This window comes from Dendrobates tinctorius, unplaced genomic scaffold, assembly GCF_039654945.1.
Source record: "Dendrobates tinctorius isolate UK_male_01 unplaced genomic scaffold, ASM3965494v1 ptg000058l, whole genome shotgun sequence".
NCBI classification, from domain to species: Eukaryota; Metazoa; Chordata; class Amphibia; order Anura; family Dendrobatidae; genus Dendrobates; species Dendrobates tinctorius.
Window position 1 is genome coordinate 20,663,615 of NW_027361726.1, and position 16,713 is coordinate 20,680,327.

Consider the following 16,713-nt stretch of genomic DNA (forward strand, 5'->3'; position numbering starts at 1 on the left):
AAGAACGTATACCTAAACAGAGCTTAAAAAAGTATGTAATAAATATATATATGTATGTGTGTATATATATGTATATACACATACTCTGCTGAACTGTATTCAAGGATTTTCCAAAGTAAGGGAATTATCTCAAAGAACCTAAAATAAACATTATCACACAATCTTAACAATTAATCCTGAAAAAATCTAAAATCAATTTAAAAAAATCCTCAAAGCACATGCACCACTTCAGAGGCATTTTTTAAACTTAAAAGCGTGTACTTATTATTATTTAATTTTTGCAATAGGGTTTTAGCTTAAATTTTGAAGCTTTTGTTTTCTGCATCCTCTGTGCATTAGTGTACATGGCAGACTAAGCCTTGCTCCAGGCTGTAGTCCTTATTTTTCTAACCCGTACTGACTCTTGATCTGATGAACGATCAGCCTTGGATTAGGTCATAAATCGGTCTAGAAGATGGTCCCAGAGAAGAGCGATAAGATTACAGATTGGATTCACTGTCTGCTATGCATTGTGGTGCACAGAGGCTGTAGAAGATGAATAGCTAAAATGTTTCATAAAATCTTGCTGCCAAAATAAATTCATGTAATTAAATTACCCCTAAAGTTGTCCACGTTCTTTTTTACATCATGTCCCTCAATGTCAAAGGCAACAAAAAAATTGAAAATTTATACAAATGGTTACATTTATTACAGAATTTACAATGTAACACATTCAAGTTTGATTCAGATGGAAGCAGAATATTTAACAAAGAGAAAATATTTACACAAATGTTTTTTTCCTCCACTTTCCGTGGCTTCTATTCACATGACTATAGATTCTCTAGTCCGTCCAGGTACTTGTTTTACCAGATGAAAGGGCGTGAACGTTAATTACAAAAAATATCAAAAAGTTAGCAAATTGATCACAGTAATGGTGGCTGGGGTAGATTGTGAATGAGTGTATGAATCTGACAGGAGAATTGTGCTGCTCCAACCACATGAATCCGATATGGGCAGTGTTATTGGACCCACGAATATGTTACTGTAAAACACTACAGCCGTCCAGAGGATACGTACATTGAAAAGTCGGCTGCAGACTATGTATCTCAGATCAGTATCACGAGAGGCCACACCTCGGCAGTTTCTCCCCGCCCCGCTCCCCTAGACTGACAGGTCCTTCCCTATGTGTGTATGAGCTTAGACCTGTCAGGCAGGGAGAAGCCATCAGGGACCAGGCCCGAAATAGACAACTGAGATGGTCTTTGGCCAGATCTGTAAAACATCCATGGCTGCAATGACGCAGCCAGTATCTGATTCATGCTGACCATAGTTTGGGTACGGTACAAAGATATATATCTTTCCTGGACCATAGTTTGGGAACATCAGGGTTCTCTACACAACGTAAAACATGTCCTGATTACAAAGACTGTACCAAGAGGCAAACGCCATACCAAAGATGTCCCTCTGCAACAAGTCTGATATATCAATCTGTCAGCAGCTAATGGGGCACTTACATCATTATGGATCAACTCGTTCTGCCATTTTTTTGGTGGACCATCCTCATACGTCTCCTAACAGTCTGAGAAGAAGTGTATTATTGGTTCCATATCCATAAATCGTACAAACTGGACAAAGTACCTAGACCCCAGCGAATTCAGACCTTGTCCCCTCCATCAGTCCATCCAAGATGTCAGAGGAGAAAATGTTTGGAAGAATTTAGTGAAACCATTAGTCATGGAGCTTCTATGTTTGTAACTCATCTCTTCCCAGAGGTTATAACGATCCGTAATAAATAGTCGTAGGGTCCAATTTTCACTCAAATGTATCCAAAAACATTAAAAATAGAAGGTGGCACAGCTGGCTTTGTGGGAATGGGCTTGAGAACCACATGTCTATATAGTCTCTGCCCTGAATCTTTACACAAGTGCTGAATTTCCACGGTGGGCACAGTTGTATTTTTACTCCATAGTGCCAGTGTGGTGAATGGGTTGGGGTGCTGGTGGACCCCATGGCCATGCTGGTACAAGAGCTGCTGTCCATGGTACTGAAGTGGACAGCAACTGCAGGTGTTGACATGTTCAGTGAAGGAGGTTATAGGTGGAATCTTTCCAGATTCCTTATCTACTGGAAGGTGGCTACAAAGGGCATGAGATTTGTCCGGACTTAGTACATTTTTCACTTTTTTATTTTCGTAAGCTGTTAGGGAGGTCTCAGTTCTCTCTTTGTATATGATGTCTAGTCCTGAAGTGCAGGGCATTTCTAGGAGGTTGGTGGAAGATCTGGGCTCTTTCCAAAATGATGCCGGCAGCTGTCTCTTGCGCATGGGCACTTGATCCTGCCTCCCAGCATCCATATTGTTCTCTTGAGAGCACACATCCCCCATTATGCCATTTTCTGTCTCCAGGGCGCCCACCACTTTGTGATTCAGACCTTTAGTATGAGTGGTGGAGCCCAATCTGTCCACCAGTCCCTTCCTCAAGTCCACAGCTCTGCCAGAGGAGTGGCATCTGGGCAACCTGGAATATCTCTGTGAGAACCTTTTCAGCTGCTTCTGCAAATATTTCCTGTGATCCACAGATCTTCTACAGGGAGCCGACTTGTCCAGAGCTGCCTTGATGTCACATGATGCCAGGTTGACAAAATTCAGCAACGTCTTGACTTCATTGTCTGATGCCATGATTTACCAAATGCCAAATTTCCATTAATAAGGTAAAAGAATTTATTCCCCAATCAAGGAGCCGAGATCTAGAAAAGGAGAAGAAACAAGTAAGATAAAACATATAATCTATAATAAATAAGTACAAATATTGGAGGATGATGAGCAGATTGGAGCGGATATTGAATGCAGGGAAAAGGGGTAAAGGTGCATCCATAATGTATAAGCCAAACTGTTGGAATGCAAATTTTCGCTTCTGATCCTTGAAGTTAATAAACTGAATGAACATTCAGGAAAAGAACTTTATATTTTTGCATAAGTATTTTTTTAGTGTTGATGGTTCGGGTGGTGATGATGGCGGTGGCTGCATTGATTATTCTGTTGGTGTTAATGATGATGGCAGTAGTGTTAATGATTCAGGTGGTGACCTTGATGAAAGTATTGATTTTAATGATGGAGATGGTCATAATCATGATAGAGGTAGTAGCGGTGATGATGGCATTTTGGATTTTATGGCTTCTTTCTACGGCACAGATAAAGAATATTCACAAATCAATAAAACTATAGAGACATGTAATCGGTTCACCCATATTTACAGGCAATAGCAAATTATTAAGATTCTCTAAACAATTTAATCTTTAATTTTTGTGAAATTCACAAATCACAGATTCTCCCACTGAGCAGTTTCTCTGTTTCTCTGCTGAATGTAACTATTTACAATAACTGCTACAATGCGACGACTCGAGAACATGGAGAAAAGTTACATAAAACCTCCTCGTAATCCCTGTTACATATAGATGACATCAGAGGACAATAAAAGGGATAATTAAGAAGAGTAATTAAAAGTTGCTTTGTGTTTCCTCATGATCCATTCATGGGGCACAGACTCTCAGACGCACGTCTCCCCCACCCTGCACCTACTTACTGTAGACACTAATGTCTCCAATCCTTCAGCCTCTGCGCGGGATAATCTTGTTACACTACAAACCTGTCCGCTGCGGCGAGGATGATGCCAGCCGCCAGACCTTTGGGAGTAAAGTGAATGAATCCTTGTAGTTAGGGGAGACTTCATAGACCAATCAGATCCCACCATACATATACAAAGCGCTTCAATTAGGCTTTAGTTTGCCCGTTCCCACATTTTTCCCCATCTCAAATTGTCACCATGGGGATTGCCACAAAAAAAGGCCACAAATAAATACCAATGACTTCTGCGCCGGTTCTTCTGGTGTCCTCCTTAGTCTTCTCCCCTCTGCACAATACTGATGGGTGAGAGGGGATAGTTGGACACCCTCTTACCCCCCTCCAAAACTTTTACAAAAATAAGCGAATCTGTCTGGAAGGCTGGAGGCAACCAGAGTTGAATGAGACAGGACAATGGTAGAATTACTGGGAAGCCAAGCCTACCCCTCCAGTGACCAGAGTCCTCCTCTTCCCCCTTTTCTCTTTTTTTGTTTTCTTTTTTGGATGAAGGGTGATGTCAGCAAGGTAAGAATGAAACAAATCCCTAAAGATGCGCGCATAGCCATGGAAAGGAGGTTTAGGAGCTGAAGAATCTTGTCTTTATGTTTGCCCCCACAATTGAGCCACACAAAAGCTGAATTACCCATTCAAACTGGGCGGACAAAGGCCCTAAGCTGGAAAGCGCTCTTACATTTGTCCTCAAACAGTGGAGACTTAAATCGAGTCGTCATGATGGAGAATGACTGAGACAAAGCCCATAGAATTACCATCAGCAAACATTTTCCTCTGTCATATTACCGTGTCTCCATAGCACCCCAAAGGCCTCGACACAATGCCCACAAGTTTGCACACTCGAGTACTGTCACCCTGCCAACCATGGCATTGACTGAAGATGGGACAATCTACTTAACCCTGGAAATGCCAGCGCTCTATTCGCCCTATATATCTTAGAGGGTGGGGGGACGCATTGACGGATGGAGAAAGGGTTATTGGAGTGACAGCGGCCAAGTGTGGAGACACCAGGGCTAAAGAGGCGCTCGTTCCACCGACGCCTCCATTCAGGGCGGGGGACGGAACGTGGAGGTGGGAAGTCCAAACACCAGGACAAATATCTACTTGGCCTTTTGATTTTTTAGGCAAACAAAAATTGTGTCAGAGATCAGCGACGGACAAATCCCATTCATAGAAGCAAATTACCGGCCATTAGAGAAAGGAAATATCCATGGAAAGCAAAAGAAATGATCAGTATCTGCCAGAAGGATGGACAGCAAAATGTGTGGAAGTAGCCAGAAGAGGAGGAAGGAAGTGTAGACACCAGATCGCTCCCTCCCAGATCTGCCATATTTGTCACTCAGAGATTTCTTGGGTTTTTTTCGATCAAACCAAGATCAACAGAAATGTGAATGGGACAATTCCCCAAACCCACCACCTTCTCCTAGGAGTCTATGGGGCAGTGGCGACAGGAGAGGTTTTTCACTGAGATCACAGATCCTGAAATTCTCAAAATAGCCAGAAGTCAGATGAAGTCTCTGTATGACCTAAGCACGTTGTATGGCTCTGTGCATATGGAGGCTTTCGGCTGAGTTTTTGGAGCAGAAACTGTGCGTAAAAGCAACTTCTGAGATCTGGAGAATATTCACTAATCAAAATACAGTCCACAAAACCTCACCTCATCCAGGGAATTAGGAAATGCAGCAGCAATACATGATGGGGATGTAGCACTCTGATCAAGGACTAGATACGGAAGCTCAGCAGACAGTATCACACGGGAGAGGATTAGATACACGGCTCAGCAGAGTATCACACAGGAAAGGATTAGATACATGGCTCAGCAGTCAGTATCACACAGGAGAGGATTAGACACACAGGTCAGTAGTCAGTATCACACAGGAAAGGATTAGATACACGGCTCAGCATATACAGTAGTATCACACAGGATAGGATTAGATACACAGGTCAGTAGCCAGTGTCACACAGGATAGGATTAGATACACGGCTCAGCAGTCAGTATCACACAGGAGAGGATTAGATACATGGCTCAGCAGTCAGTATCACACAGGATAGGATTAGATACACAGCTCAGCAGGCAGTATCACACAGAATAGGACTAGATACACGGCCCAGCAGACAGTATCACACAGGATAGGATTAGATACACAGCTCAGCAGACCGTATCACACGGGATAGGATTAGATACACGGCTCAGCAGACAGTATCACACGGGATAGGATTAGATACACGGCTCAGCAGACAGTATCACACGGGATAGGATTAGATACATGGCTCAGCAGACAGTATCACACCTGATAGGATTAGATACACAGCTCAGCAGACAGTATCACACGGGATAGGATTAGATACACGGCTCAGCAGACAGTATCACACGGGATAGGATTAGATACACGGCTCAGCAGACAGTATCACACGGGATAGGATTAGATACACGGCTCAGCACGCAGTATCACACAGGATAGGATTAGATACATGGCTCAGCAGGCAGTATCACACATCATAGGATTAGATACACGGCTCAGCAGGCAGTATCACACATCATAGGATTAGATACACGGCTCAGCAGACAGTATCACACATCATAGGATTAGATACACGGCTCAGCAGACAGTATCACACATCATAGGAATAGATACACGGCTCAGCAGACGGTATCACACAGGATAGGATTAGATACAGTGGCTCATTAGACAGTATCACACATCATAGGATTAGATACATGGCTCAGCAGACAGTATCACACATGATTAGATACACAGTACAACAGATGGTATCACACATGATAGGATTAGATACATGGCTCAGCAGACAGTATCACACATGATTAGATACACAGTACAACAGATGGTATCACACATGATAGGATTAGATACAGCAGACGGTACCATAAATGATTGCCATGGATACAGTGCCTCAGCAGACAGCCTCACATGATATGGTTGGATACAGTGGCTCATTAGACAGTATCACACACACGACAGGCTTAGGCTGGTTTCACATTTGCGTTTTTTTTCGCGGTAATTTAGCGCTAAATAGCGCATGCGTTTTTTTTTCCTATACTTTGCATGGGATGCGCTTATGTGCGCATACACATGCGTTTGTACGCGTTTTACCGCGCATGCGTTTTTTTGCGGTATGCGCTCGGGCGCACAAAATGCAACTTGTTGCATTTTTTGTGTGTCCGATTTGCCTCAAAAAAACGCATGCGCGCGCAATGCGTTTTTTTACAGCAAGACACCCATTATAAGTCTATGGTGAGCATATGTGCGCATTGGCATGCTTATGTATGCGTTTTTTTGCACATGCGTTTTTTTTTCTACCATTAGTTTAGACAATGGAATTTAGGGGTTTGGGTAAAGTTAGGGTTAGTTAAGGGGGTTTAGGGTTAGGGTCAGGGTTAGGGTTAGGGTCAGGGTTAGGGTTAAGTATGGTTTGGTTAAGGGTTAGGGTCAGGGTTAGGGTTAAGTATGGTTTGGTTAAGGGTCAGGGTTAGGGTCAGGGTTAGGGTTAAGTATGGTTTGGTTAAGGGTCAGGGTTAGGGTCAGGGTTAGGGTTAAGTATGGTTTGGTTAAGGGTTAGGGTCAGGGTTAGGGTCAGGGTTAGGGTTAAGTATGGTTTGGTTAAGGGTTAGGGTTAGGGTCAGTTAGGGTTTGGGTTAGGGTTAAGTATGGTTTGGTTAAGGGTTAGGGTCAGGGTTAGGGTTAAGTATGGTTTGGTTAAGGGTTAGGGTCAGGGTTAGGGTTAGGGTCAGGGTCAGGGTTAGGGTTAAGGTTAGTTAGGGTTTGGGTTAGGGTTAAGTATGGTTTGGTTAAGGGTTAGGGTCAGGGTTAGGGTTAAGTATGGTTTGGTTAAGGGTTAGGGTTAGGGTCAGGGTTAGGGTTAGTAAAGTCATGGTTTGGGTTAGTGTGAGGGGCCACCTAATGTTGGAAAAAAACGCAAACGCGGTAAAAACGCACTAAAAACGCATACAAACGCATAAAAACGCTGCGTTTTTTTCATGCATGCTCATAAAAATGCTTGAAAAATACGCAGCAGTTGTATGCTTTTGTATGCGTTTTTCAATGCGTTTTTTTGCGGGAAAAACGCGCTGCAAAAAAAAGCAAGTGTGAAACAGGCCTTAGATGCACCATCTGGAGATAACTGGCTAACACCGCGACATTGCACTGTCTGGCCCTGGGAAGTTGTCGGGAGATGGGAGCGCAGAGATCGGTGTCTGAGGGACGAGCACCGCCATTCACACAGATGGCAGAATCCGCTCCCTGAATGGAGAGTGTCGGCCACCTAGAGAGAAGCTAACAATTCCCGGCGGCGCTGCCTTGTGTGCGGATTGTCAGGCTAGAGCGAGCTGGCCACACAATAACCATGCCGCTTCTTTAACCGCTCACATGCTGGGACCCTGAACACAAAGCTTTGGCCATCTATAGGATGCAGCACATCAGAGCTTCCAATCCAAAGAGCCCAGAACATGGGAGAGAGCGATGTTCTGCAGTCTCTAGACATGTCCAGGGGGCAATAATCTGCAGAAGGGGCCACTACAGGTCAGACCTGGCCCAGCGCCTATCACCAGCTAATAACACTACATACAGTAACAATTACAACCATTTCACTTCATGTTACAGACATTAATACCGCCTTCCTCATTTATCTTCCCCACCATAGCATTGTGCAAATCAAAGATTATTGGTGACCAAAATATATAACGAATGCTACACTTCTAATATAGCAGAAGATGGCGCTACAGCTCCATATAGCGCACAGGACACATGGAATATACCGCACTGTACTTATACACTCACTGGCCACTTTATTAGGTACACCATGCTAGTAACGGGTTGGACCCCCTTTTGCCTTCAGAACTGCCTCAATTCTTCGTGGCAGAGATTCAACAAGGTGCTGGAAGCATTCCTCAGAGATTTTGGACCATATTGACATGATGGCATCACACAGTTGGCGCAGATTTGTCGGCTGCACATCCCTGATGCGAATCTCCCGTTCCACCACATCCCAAAGATGCTCTATTGGATTGAGATCTGGTGACTGAGGAGGCCATTTGAGTACAGTGAACTCATTGTCATGTTCAAGAAACCAATCTGAGATGATTCGAGCTTTATGACATGGAGCATTATCCTGCTGAAAGTAGCCATCAGATGCCTGTTCTTAGCTGAGAGGAGTGGTACCCAGTGTGGTCTTCTGCTGCTGTAGCCCATCTGCCTCAAAGTTCGACGCACTGTGCGTTCAGAGATGCTCTTCTGCCTACCTTGGTTGTAACGGGTGGCAATTTGAGTCACTGTTGCCTTTCTATCAGCTCGAACCAGTATGCCCATTCTCCTCTGACCTCTGGCATCAACAAGGCATTTCCGGCCACAGAACTGCCGCTCACTGGATTTTTTTTCTTTTTCGGACCATTCTCTGTAAACCCTAGAGATGGTTGTGCGTGAAAATCCCAGTAGATCAGCAGTTTCTGAAATACTCAGACCAGCCCTTCTGGCACCAACAATCATGCCACGTTCAAAGGCACTCAAATCACCTTTCTTCCCCATACTGATGCTCGGTTTGAACTGCAGGAGATTGTCTTGACCATGTCTACATGCCTAAATGCACTGAGTTGCCGCCATGTGATTGGCTGATTAGAAATTAAGTCTTAACACACAGTTGGACAGGTGTACCTAATAAAGTGGCCAGTGAGTGTATATCAGAAGCTCAACTATAGATAAGAAACCTAGAAACTCATAATACTGCTCCATATGTAGAATATAACTACTATAATACTGCCCCTATGTACATGAATATAACTACTATAATACTGCTCCTATGTACAAGAATATAACTACTATAATACTGCTCCTATATACAAGAATATAACCACTATAATACTGCCTCAATGTACAAGAATATAACTACTATAATACTGCCCCCTATGTACAAGAATATAACTACTATAATACTGCCCCTATGTACAAGAATATAACTACTATAATACTGCCCCTATGTACAAGAATATAACTACTATAATACTGCTCCTATGTACAAGAATATAACTACTATAATACTGCTCCTATGTACAAGAATATAACTACTATAATACTGCCCCCTATATACAAGAATATAACTACTATAATACTGCCCCTATGTACACGAATATAACTACTATAATGCTGCTCCTATGTACAAGAATATAACTACTATAATACTGCTCCTATGTACAAGAATATAACTACTATAATACTGCTCCTATGTACAGGAATATAACTACTATAATGCTGCTCCTATGTACAAGAATATAACTACTATAATACTGCTCCTATGTACAAGAATATAACTACTATAATGCTGCTCCTATGTACAAGAATATAACTACTATAATACTGCCCCCTATGTACAAGAATATAACTACTATAATACTGCTCCTATGTACAAGAATATAACTACTATAATACTGCCCCATGTACAAGAATATAACTACTATAATACTGCTCCTATATACAAGAATATAACTACTATAATACTGCTCCTATATACAAGAATATAACCACTATAATACTGCCTCAATGTACAAGAATATAACTACTATAATACTGCCCCCTATGTACAAGAATATAACTACTATAATACTGCCTCAATGTACAAGAATATAACTACTATAATACTGCCCCCTATGTACAAGAATATAACTACTATAATACTGCTCCTATATACAAGAATATAACCACTATAATACTGCCTCAATGTACAAGAATATAACTACTATAATACTGCCCCCTATGTACAAGAATATAACTACTATAATACTGCTTCCTGTACAAGAATATAACTACTATAATATTGCTCCTATGTACAAGAATATAACCACTATAATACTGCTCCTATGTACAAGAATATAACTACTATAATACTGCCCCCTATGTACAAGAATATAACTACTATAATACTGCTTCTATGTACAAGAATATAACTACCATAATACTGCTCCTATGTACAAGAATATAACTACTATAATACTGCCCCTTTGTACAAGAATATAACTACTATAATACTGCCCCTATGTACAAGAATATAACTACTATAATACTGTTCCTATGTACAAGAATATAACTACTTAATACTGCCTCCTATGTACAAGAATATAACTACTATAATACTGCTCCTATGTACAATAATATAACTACTATAATACTGCCCCTATGTACAAGAATATAACTACTATAATACTGCACCAATGTACAAGAATATAACTACTATAATACTGCACCAATGTACAATAATATAACTACTATAATACTGCTCCTATGTACAAGAATATAACTACTATAATACTGCCCCCTATGTACAATAATATAACTACTATAATACTGCACCAATGTACAAGAATATAACTACTATAATACTGCTCCTATATACAAGAATATAATTACTATAATACTGCTCCTATGTACAAGAATATAACTACTATAATACTGCCCCCTATGTACAAGAATATAACTACTATAATACTGCTCCTATGTACAAGAATATAACTACTATAATACTGCTCCTATGTACAAGAATATAACTACTATAATACTGCTCCTATGTACAAGAATATAACTACTATAATACTGCCCCCTATGTACAAGAATATAACTACTATAATACTGCTCCTATGTACAAGAATATAACTACTATAATACTGCTCCTATGTACAAGAATATAACTACTATAATACTGCCCCATGTACAAGAATATAACTACTATAATACTGCTCCTATATACAAGAATATAACTACTATTATACTGCCTCTATGTACAAGAATATAACTACTATAATACTGCTCCTATATACAAGAATATAACCACTATAATACTGCCTCAATGTACAAGAATATAACTACTATAATACTGCTTCCTGTACAAGAATATAACTACTATAATATTGCTCCTATGTACAAGAATATAACCACTATAATACTGCTCCTATGTACAAGAATATAACTACTATAATACTGCCCCCTATGTACAAGAATATAACTACTATAATACTGCTTCTATGTACAAGAATATAACTACCATAATACTGCTCCTATGTACAAGAATATAACTACTATAATACTGCCCCTTTGTACAAGAATATAACTACTATAATACTGCCCCTATGTACAAGAATATAACTACTATAATACTGTTGCTATGTACAAGAATATAACTACTTAATACTGCCTCCTATGTACAAGAATATAACTACTATAATACTGCTCCTATGTACAATAATATAGCTACTATAATACTGCCCCTATGTACAAGAATATAACTACTATAATACTGCACCAATGTACAAGAATATAACTACTATAATAGTGCACCAATGTACAATAATATAACTACTATAATACTGCTCCTATGTACAAGAATATAACTACTATAATACTGCACCAATGTACAAGAATATAACTACTATAATACTGCCCCCTATGTACAATAACATAACTACTATAATACTGCACCAATGTACAAGAATATAACTACTATAATACTGCTCCTATATACAAGAATATAATTACTATAATACTGCTCCTATGTACAAGAATATAACTACTATAATACTGCCCCCTATGTACAAGAATATAACTACTATAATACTGCTCCTATGTACAAGAATATAACTACTATAATACTGCTCCTATGTACAAGAATATAACTACTATAATACTGCCCCCTATGTACAAGAATATAACTACTATAATACTGCTCCTATGTACAGGAATATAACTACTATAATACTGTCCCTAAATGTACAAGAATATAACTACTATAATACTGCCCCTATATACAAGAATATAACTACTATAATACTGCCCCTATGTACAAGAATATAACTACTATAATACTGCCCCATGTACAAGAATATAGCTACTATAATACTGCCCCCTATGTACAAGAATATAACTATTATAATACTGCCCCATGTACAAGAATATAACTACTATAATACTGCCCCCTATGTACAAGAATATAACTACTATAATACTGCTCCTATGTACAAGACTATAACTACTATAATACTGCCCCCTATGTACAAGAATATAACTACTATAATACTGTCCCTAAATGTACAAGAATATAACTACTATAATACTGCTCCTATGTACAAGACTATAACTACTATAATACTGCACCCTATGTACAGGAATATAACTACTATAATACTGTCCCTAAATGTACAAGAATATAACTACTATAATACTGCCCCTATATACAAGAATATAACTACTATAATACTGCCCCTAAATGTACAAGAATATAACTACTATAATACTGTCCCTAAATGTACAAGAATATAACTACTATAATATTGCCCCTATGTACAAGAATATAACTACCAAGTGGCTAGGGAGACAAAACATTGACATTTTGGTTCCATGGTCTGGAAACTTCCCAGATCTCATCCCATTGAGAACCTTACGTCAATCTTCAAAAAGTGACAAACATAAACCTAGAACCTGTGATAACTCCGAGCTCTGATGAGACAAGACCGGGTGTCCATCAGTCTGGATCTGCCCAGACGCCGGTATCAAGCTGTTGGGATGAAGGGCAGAAGTCTTAAAAAATGGCCAAGACATTAAATATTGAGATTTAGAAAAAACTTGATGGATTTGTCAATAAAAGTTTAATAATTATGAAATGCTGTTACTGGAAAAATATATCTTATTATCATGTTAGCCAGTAGATAGAAAAGTATTAAAAAACAGTTTTTCCCATTTCCATACTGACAGTTCTGCTTTAAATCACTATCTCTATGAACTGTTGTGAATAAACAAGTGACACTTCAGATTTTGTGTTATACCCGACGCATGATGAAGAGACCTGAGGAGTCTCAATAACTTGCTATTTTTTACCATCTTGTCAATTAGGCATTAAAAGGTATCAAACACTGAGGACTTATTCCTTTATGATAATTGTACTTTGTGCTTCAGATAGTCTCAAAATTTCTTGCCATGGTTTTACTCAGCTCTATCTTGCAGTTTATCCTCTTTCCAGCCCCTCTATACACAGCTCCATCCGGCAGTATATCTTGCTTCCATCCCCTCTATACATAGCTCCATCTTGCAGTTTATCCACCTTCAAGCCCCTCTATACACAGCTCCGTCCTGCAGTATATATTTTTTCCATCTCCTCTATACACAGCTCCATCTTGCAATTTATCCTCTTGGCAGCCCCTCTATACACAGCTCCATCCATCAGTATATCTTCCTTCCAGCTCCTCTGTACACATCTCCATCCTGCAGTATATCCTCATTCTAGCCCCTCTGTACAAAGCTCCATCTTGCAGTATATCCTCCTGCCATCTTTCCATCCCTTGATACATAGCTCCATCTTGCAGTTTATCCTTCTTCCATCCCCTTTATACACAGCTCCATCCAGCAGTATACAGTGGGGAAAAAAAGTGTTTAGTCCGCCACCAATTGTGCAAGTTCTCCCATTTAAAAGGATGAGAGAGGCCTGTAATTGACATCATAGTTAGACCACAACTATGAGAGTCAAAATGAGAAAACAAATCCAGAAAATCGCCTTGTCTAATTTGACAAGATTTAATTTTCAAATTATGGTGGAAAATAAGTAGTTGGTCATTAACAAAAGTTAATCTTAATATTTTGTTACCTGTCCTTTTTTGGCAATAACCACTTTATACACAGCTCCATCTGGAAATATATACTCCTTCCAGCCCTTCTATACAGAGCTCCATCTGGCAGTATATCCTTCCAGCCCCTCTATACACAGCTCCATCCGGAAGTATATACTCCTTCCAAACCCTCTATGCACAGCTCCATCCATCAGTATAGCCTCCTTCCATCCCCTCTATACACATCTCCATCTGACAGTATATCCTCCTACCAACCCTTCTATAAACAGCTTCATCCGTCAGTATATCCTCCTTCCAGCCCCTCTATACACAGCTCCATCCGGCAATATATACTCCTTCCAAACCCTCTATGCACAGCTCCAACCAGCAGTATATCCTCCTTTCAGCCCCTCTATACACATTTCCATCTGACAGTATATCCTCCTACCAACCACTCCATAAACAGCTTCATCCGGCAGTATATCCTCCTTACAGCCCCTCTATACATGGCTCCATCCGACAGTATATCCTCCTTCCAGATCCTCTACTGACAGCTTCATGTGGCAGTATATCCTCCTTCCAGCCCCTCTATACACAGCTCCATCCATCAGTATATGCTCCTTCCAGCCCCTCTATACACAGCTCAATCCTGTGTATAAGGCTGCTCTTAGTTACTCGCACAATGCTGCTTCCAGGTATGGCACTGCATGGTAATGAAGGACATCATCCCTCACAGGAGCAGTTCCTTGGGGTTGTTTTCTAAGTTGCATCTAACTAAGTTGACTTCCAGTCACCTAAATACTGTTCAATATATGAAATCTTCTTCTTCTGGTCAAAGTATATGAACTTGTGTTAGGGTTGATCATACATTTCAGAAAACTCCCTAAACTTTAAGGCCTAAAGTGTTTCCAACTAACAGTTTAATTTACTGTTATGAACCAACTATCTACATTGTGTTACATTCACACTAATAAACCCCTTTGACCCTTAGTGCATGTGGATTTACCAGAATGGTCTGTGCAAGGGGTTCAGGTGCCATCACTATCCACAGATACATACCAGCAGGGTGGTCTGCCAGTTGATGAGATTTAGATTAAATGTTTATCGGACCTCTGTACTCTGGTTTCCTTTAAGTAGGACAATTACTGTTCATTGATAAACTAATAACACTTCTGTTTTAAAAGCAAATTCCCTCCTAGCACATAAAACTCTATTTCTACCTTCATTTGTAGTCTGGACTCTGGATCAAACTGCCGGTTTCCTTTAAGTAAGACACCAAATATTTTAGTGCATTGATAAACTAACATTTTACTCCAGTCTGGTTTCCTTTGGATAGGACAATTCATGCCATGTTCTTCGTTCTTAATGCTATTGTAAGTTTGTATAGTGCTATGTTTAATATATATTAATGTGAATAATGTATTGAATTTGCTACAAGAAGACCTCATACTCTTAAATGGCAAAACCTCCTGTCTCTAACTATTCCTACTGGTAAATGCTGCTCTCGAAAAGAAAAAGCGTAATCTAAAAGTCACCGTCCATGTCGCCCCTCTGCAGCACCATCACAGGATGCAGTGGGTCACTATGGTTTTCTTTGCTATTCTTCCAGTGAAGCGCACAACCCTCTACCTGTATATCTTTGGAGTATGGGTGGCAGAGGTGTATCTCAGTTTTCTGGCACCCAGGGTAAGAATTCAGCTTGGCGCCCACACCAAAAGCACATATGTAATTTGCACACTTAGTCATGTGCCGACAAGCTGCTTGCCCTAATACTCCCAATGTTCAGTGAGAGGAAGAGAAGCTCGTTGTCACAGGACAGTAAGTATGAAAGTCACACATGAGAGAAGTAGCCATGTGATGACTACTGGAACCTGCAGAGCTGAATCCTGACAGTGAGGATATTACACACTGTTAAGGATTGGCTGCAGAGTTTCTTTTTATAATTAAAGGGATCATCCAGGTTTGAGATGAAAGTCTGCAGTCACTTTATGAGACTACAGGCTTCTGAATTCTCACAGCGCATGCACTGCACACTTTTAGGATTCTCCCTTTCCGGTGGCAAGAGTGGACGGTCATGTCAGCACACACATGCGATTTGGTCCGAGTGCTATATGATTTTTTTCTCGCATAGCCCTCGTCCGTATTTCTCTCTAGTGTGACTCCAGCCTTAGCGTGAATGTGGCTATCCGGAGTGGGCGAGGCTATGCACTCAGCTTTATAATCATTATAATTTGTTATAAATAAGCACAGTTAGTTACTATGCCCGGCTAATTATTTCCAAGAAAAAATTGACCATATCCGACAGGAAATTATCTCCCAATCCCCTCGTACCATGCACTGTCCTCCCTCCCCCACTTCATCTAGCTCACTCTCTGATTTTGAACCAGTCACAGAAGTAGTAGTAATCAGGCTCCTTGCATCTTCTCGCCCTACCACTTGCACAAGTGACCCCATTCTATCACATCTCCTCCAGTCCCTTTCCCCTGCTGTCACCACTAACCTAACTAAA

At 40.3% G+C, this 16,713-nt stretch overlaps 1 protein-coding gene across 1 annotated transcript; it reads right to left on the reverse strand.

Annotated features, from left to right (window-relative positions):
• Nucleotides 1-665: 665 nt before the first annotated feature.
• Nucleotides 666-3,700, reverse strand: FAM181A (family with sequence similarity 181 member A). The gene is made up of 2 exons (XM_073578098.1): nucleotides 3,561-3,700; nucleotides 666-2,724 (listed from the first exon to the last, which is right to left on the reverse strand). The coding sequence occupies exon 2, from the start codon at nucleotides 2,654-2,656 to the stop codon at nucleotides 1,796-1,798; it is 861 nt and encodes a 286-aa protein (XP_073434199.1). The 5' UTR covers nucleotides 2,657-2,724; nucleotides 3,561-3,700; the 3' UTR covers nucleotides 666-1,795.
• Between the last annotated feature and the right edge of the window lie 13,013 nt (nucleotides 3,701-16,713).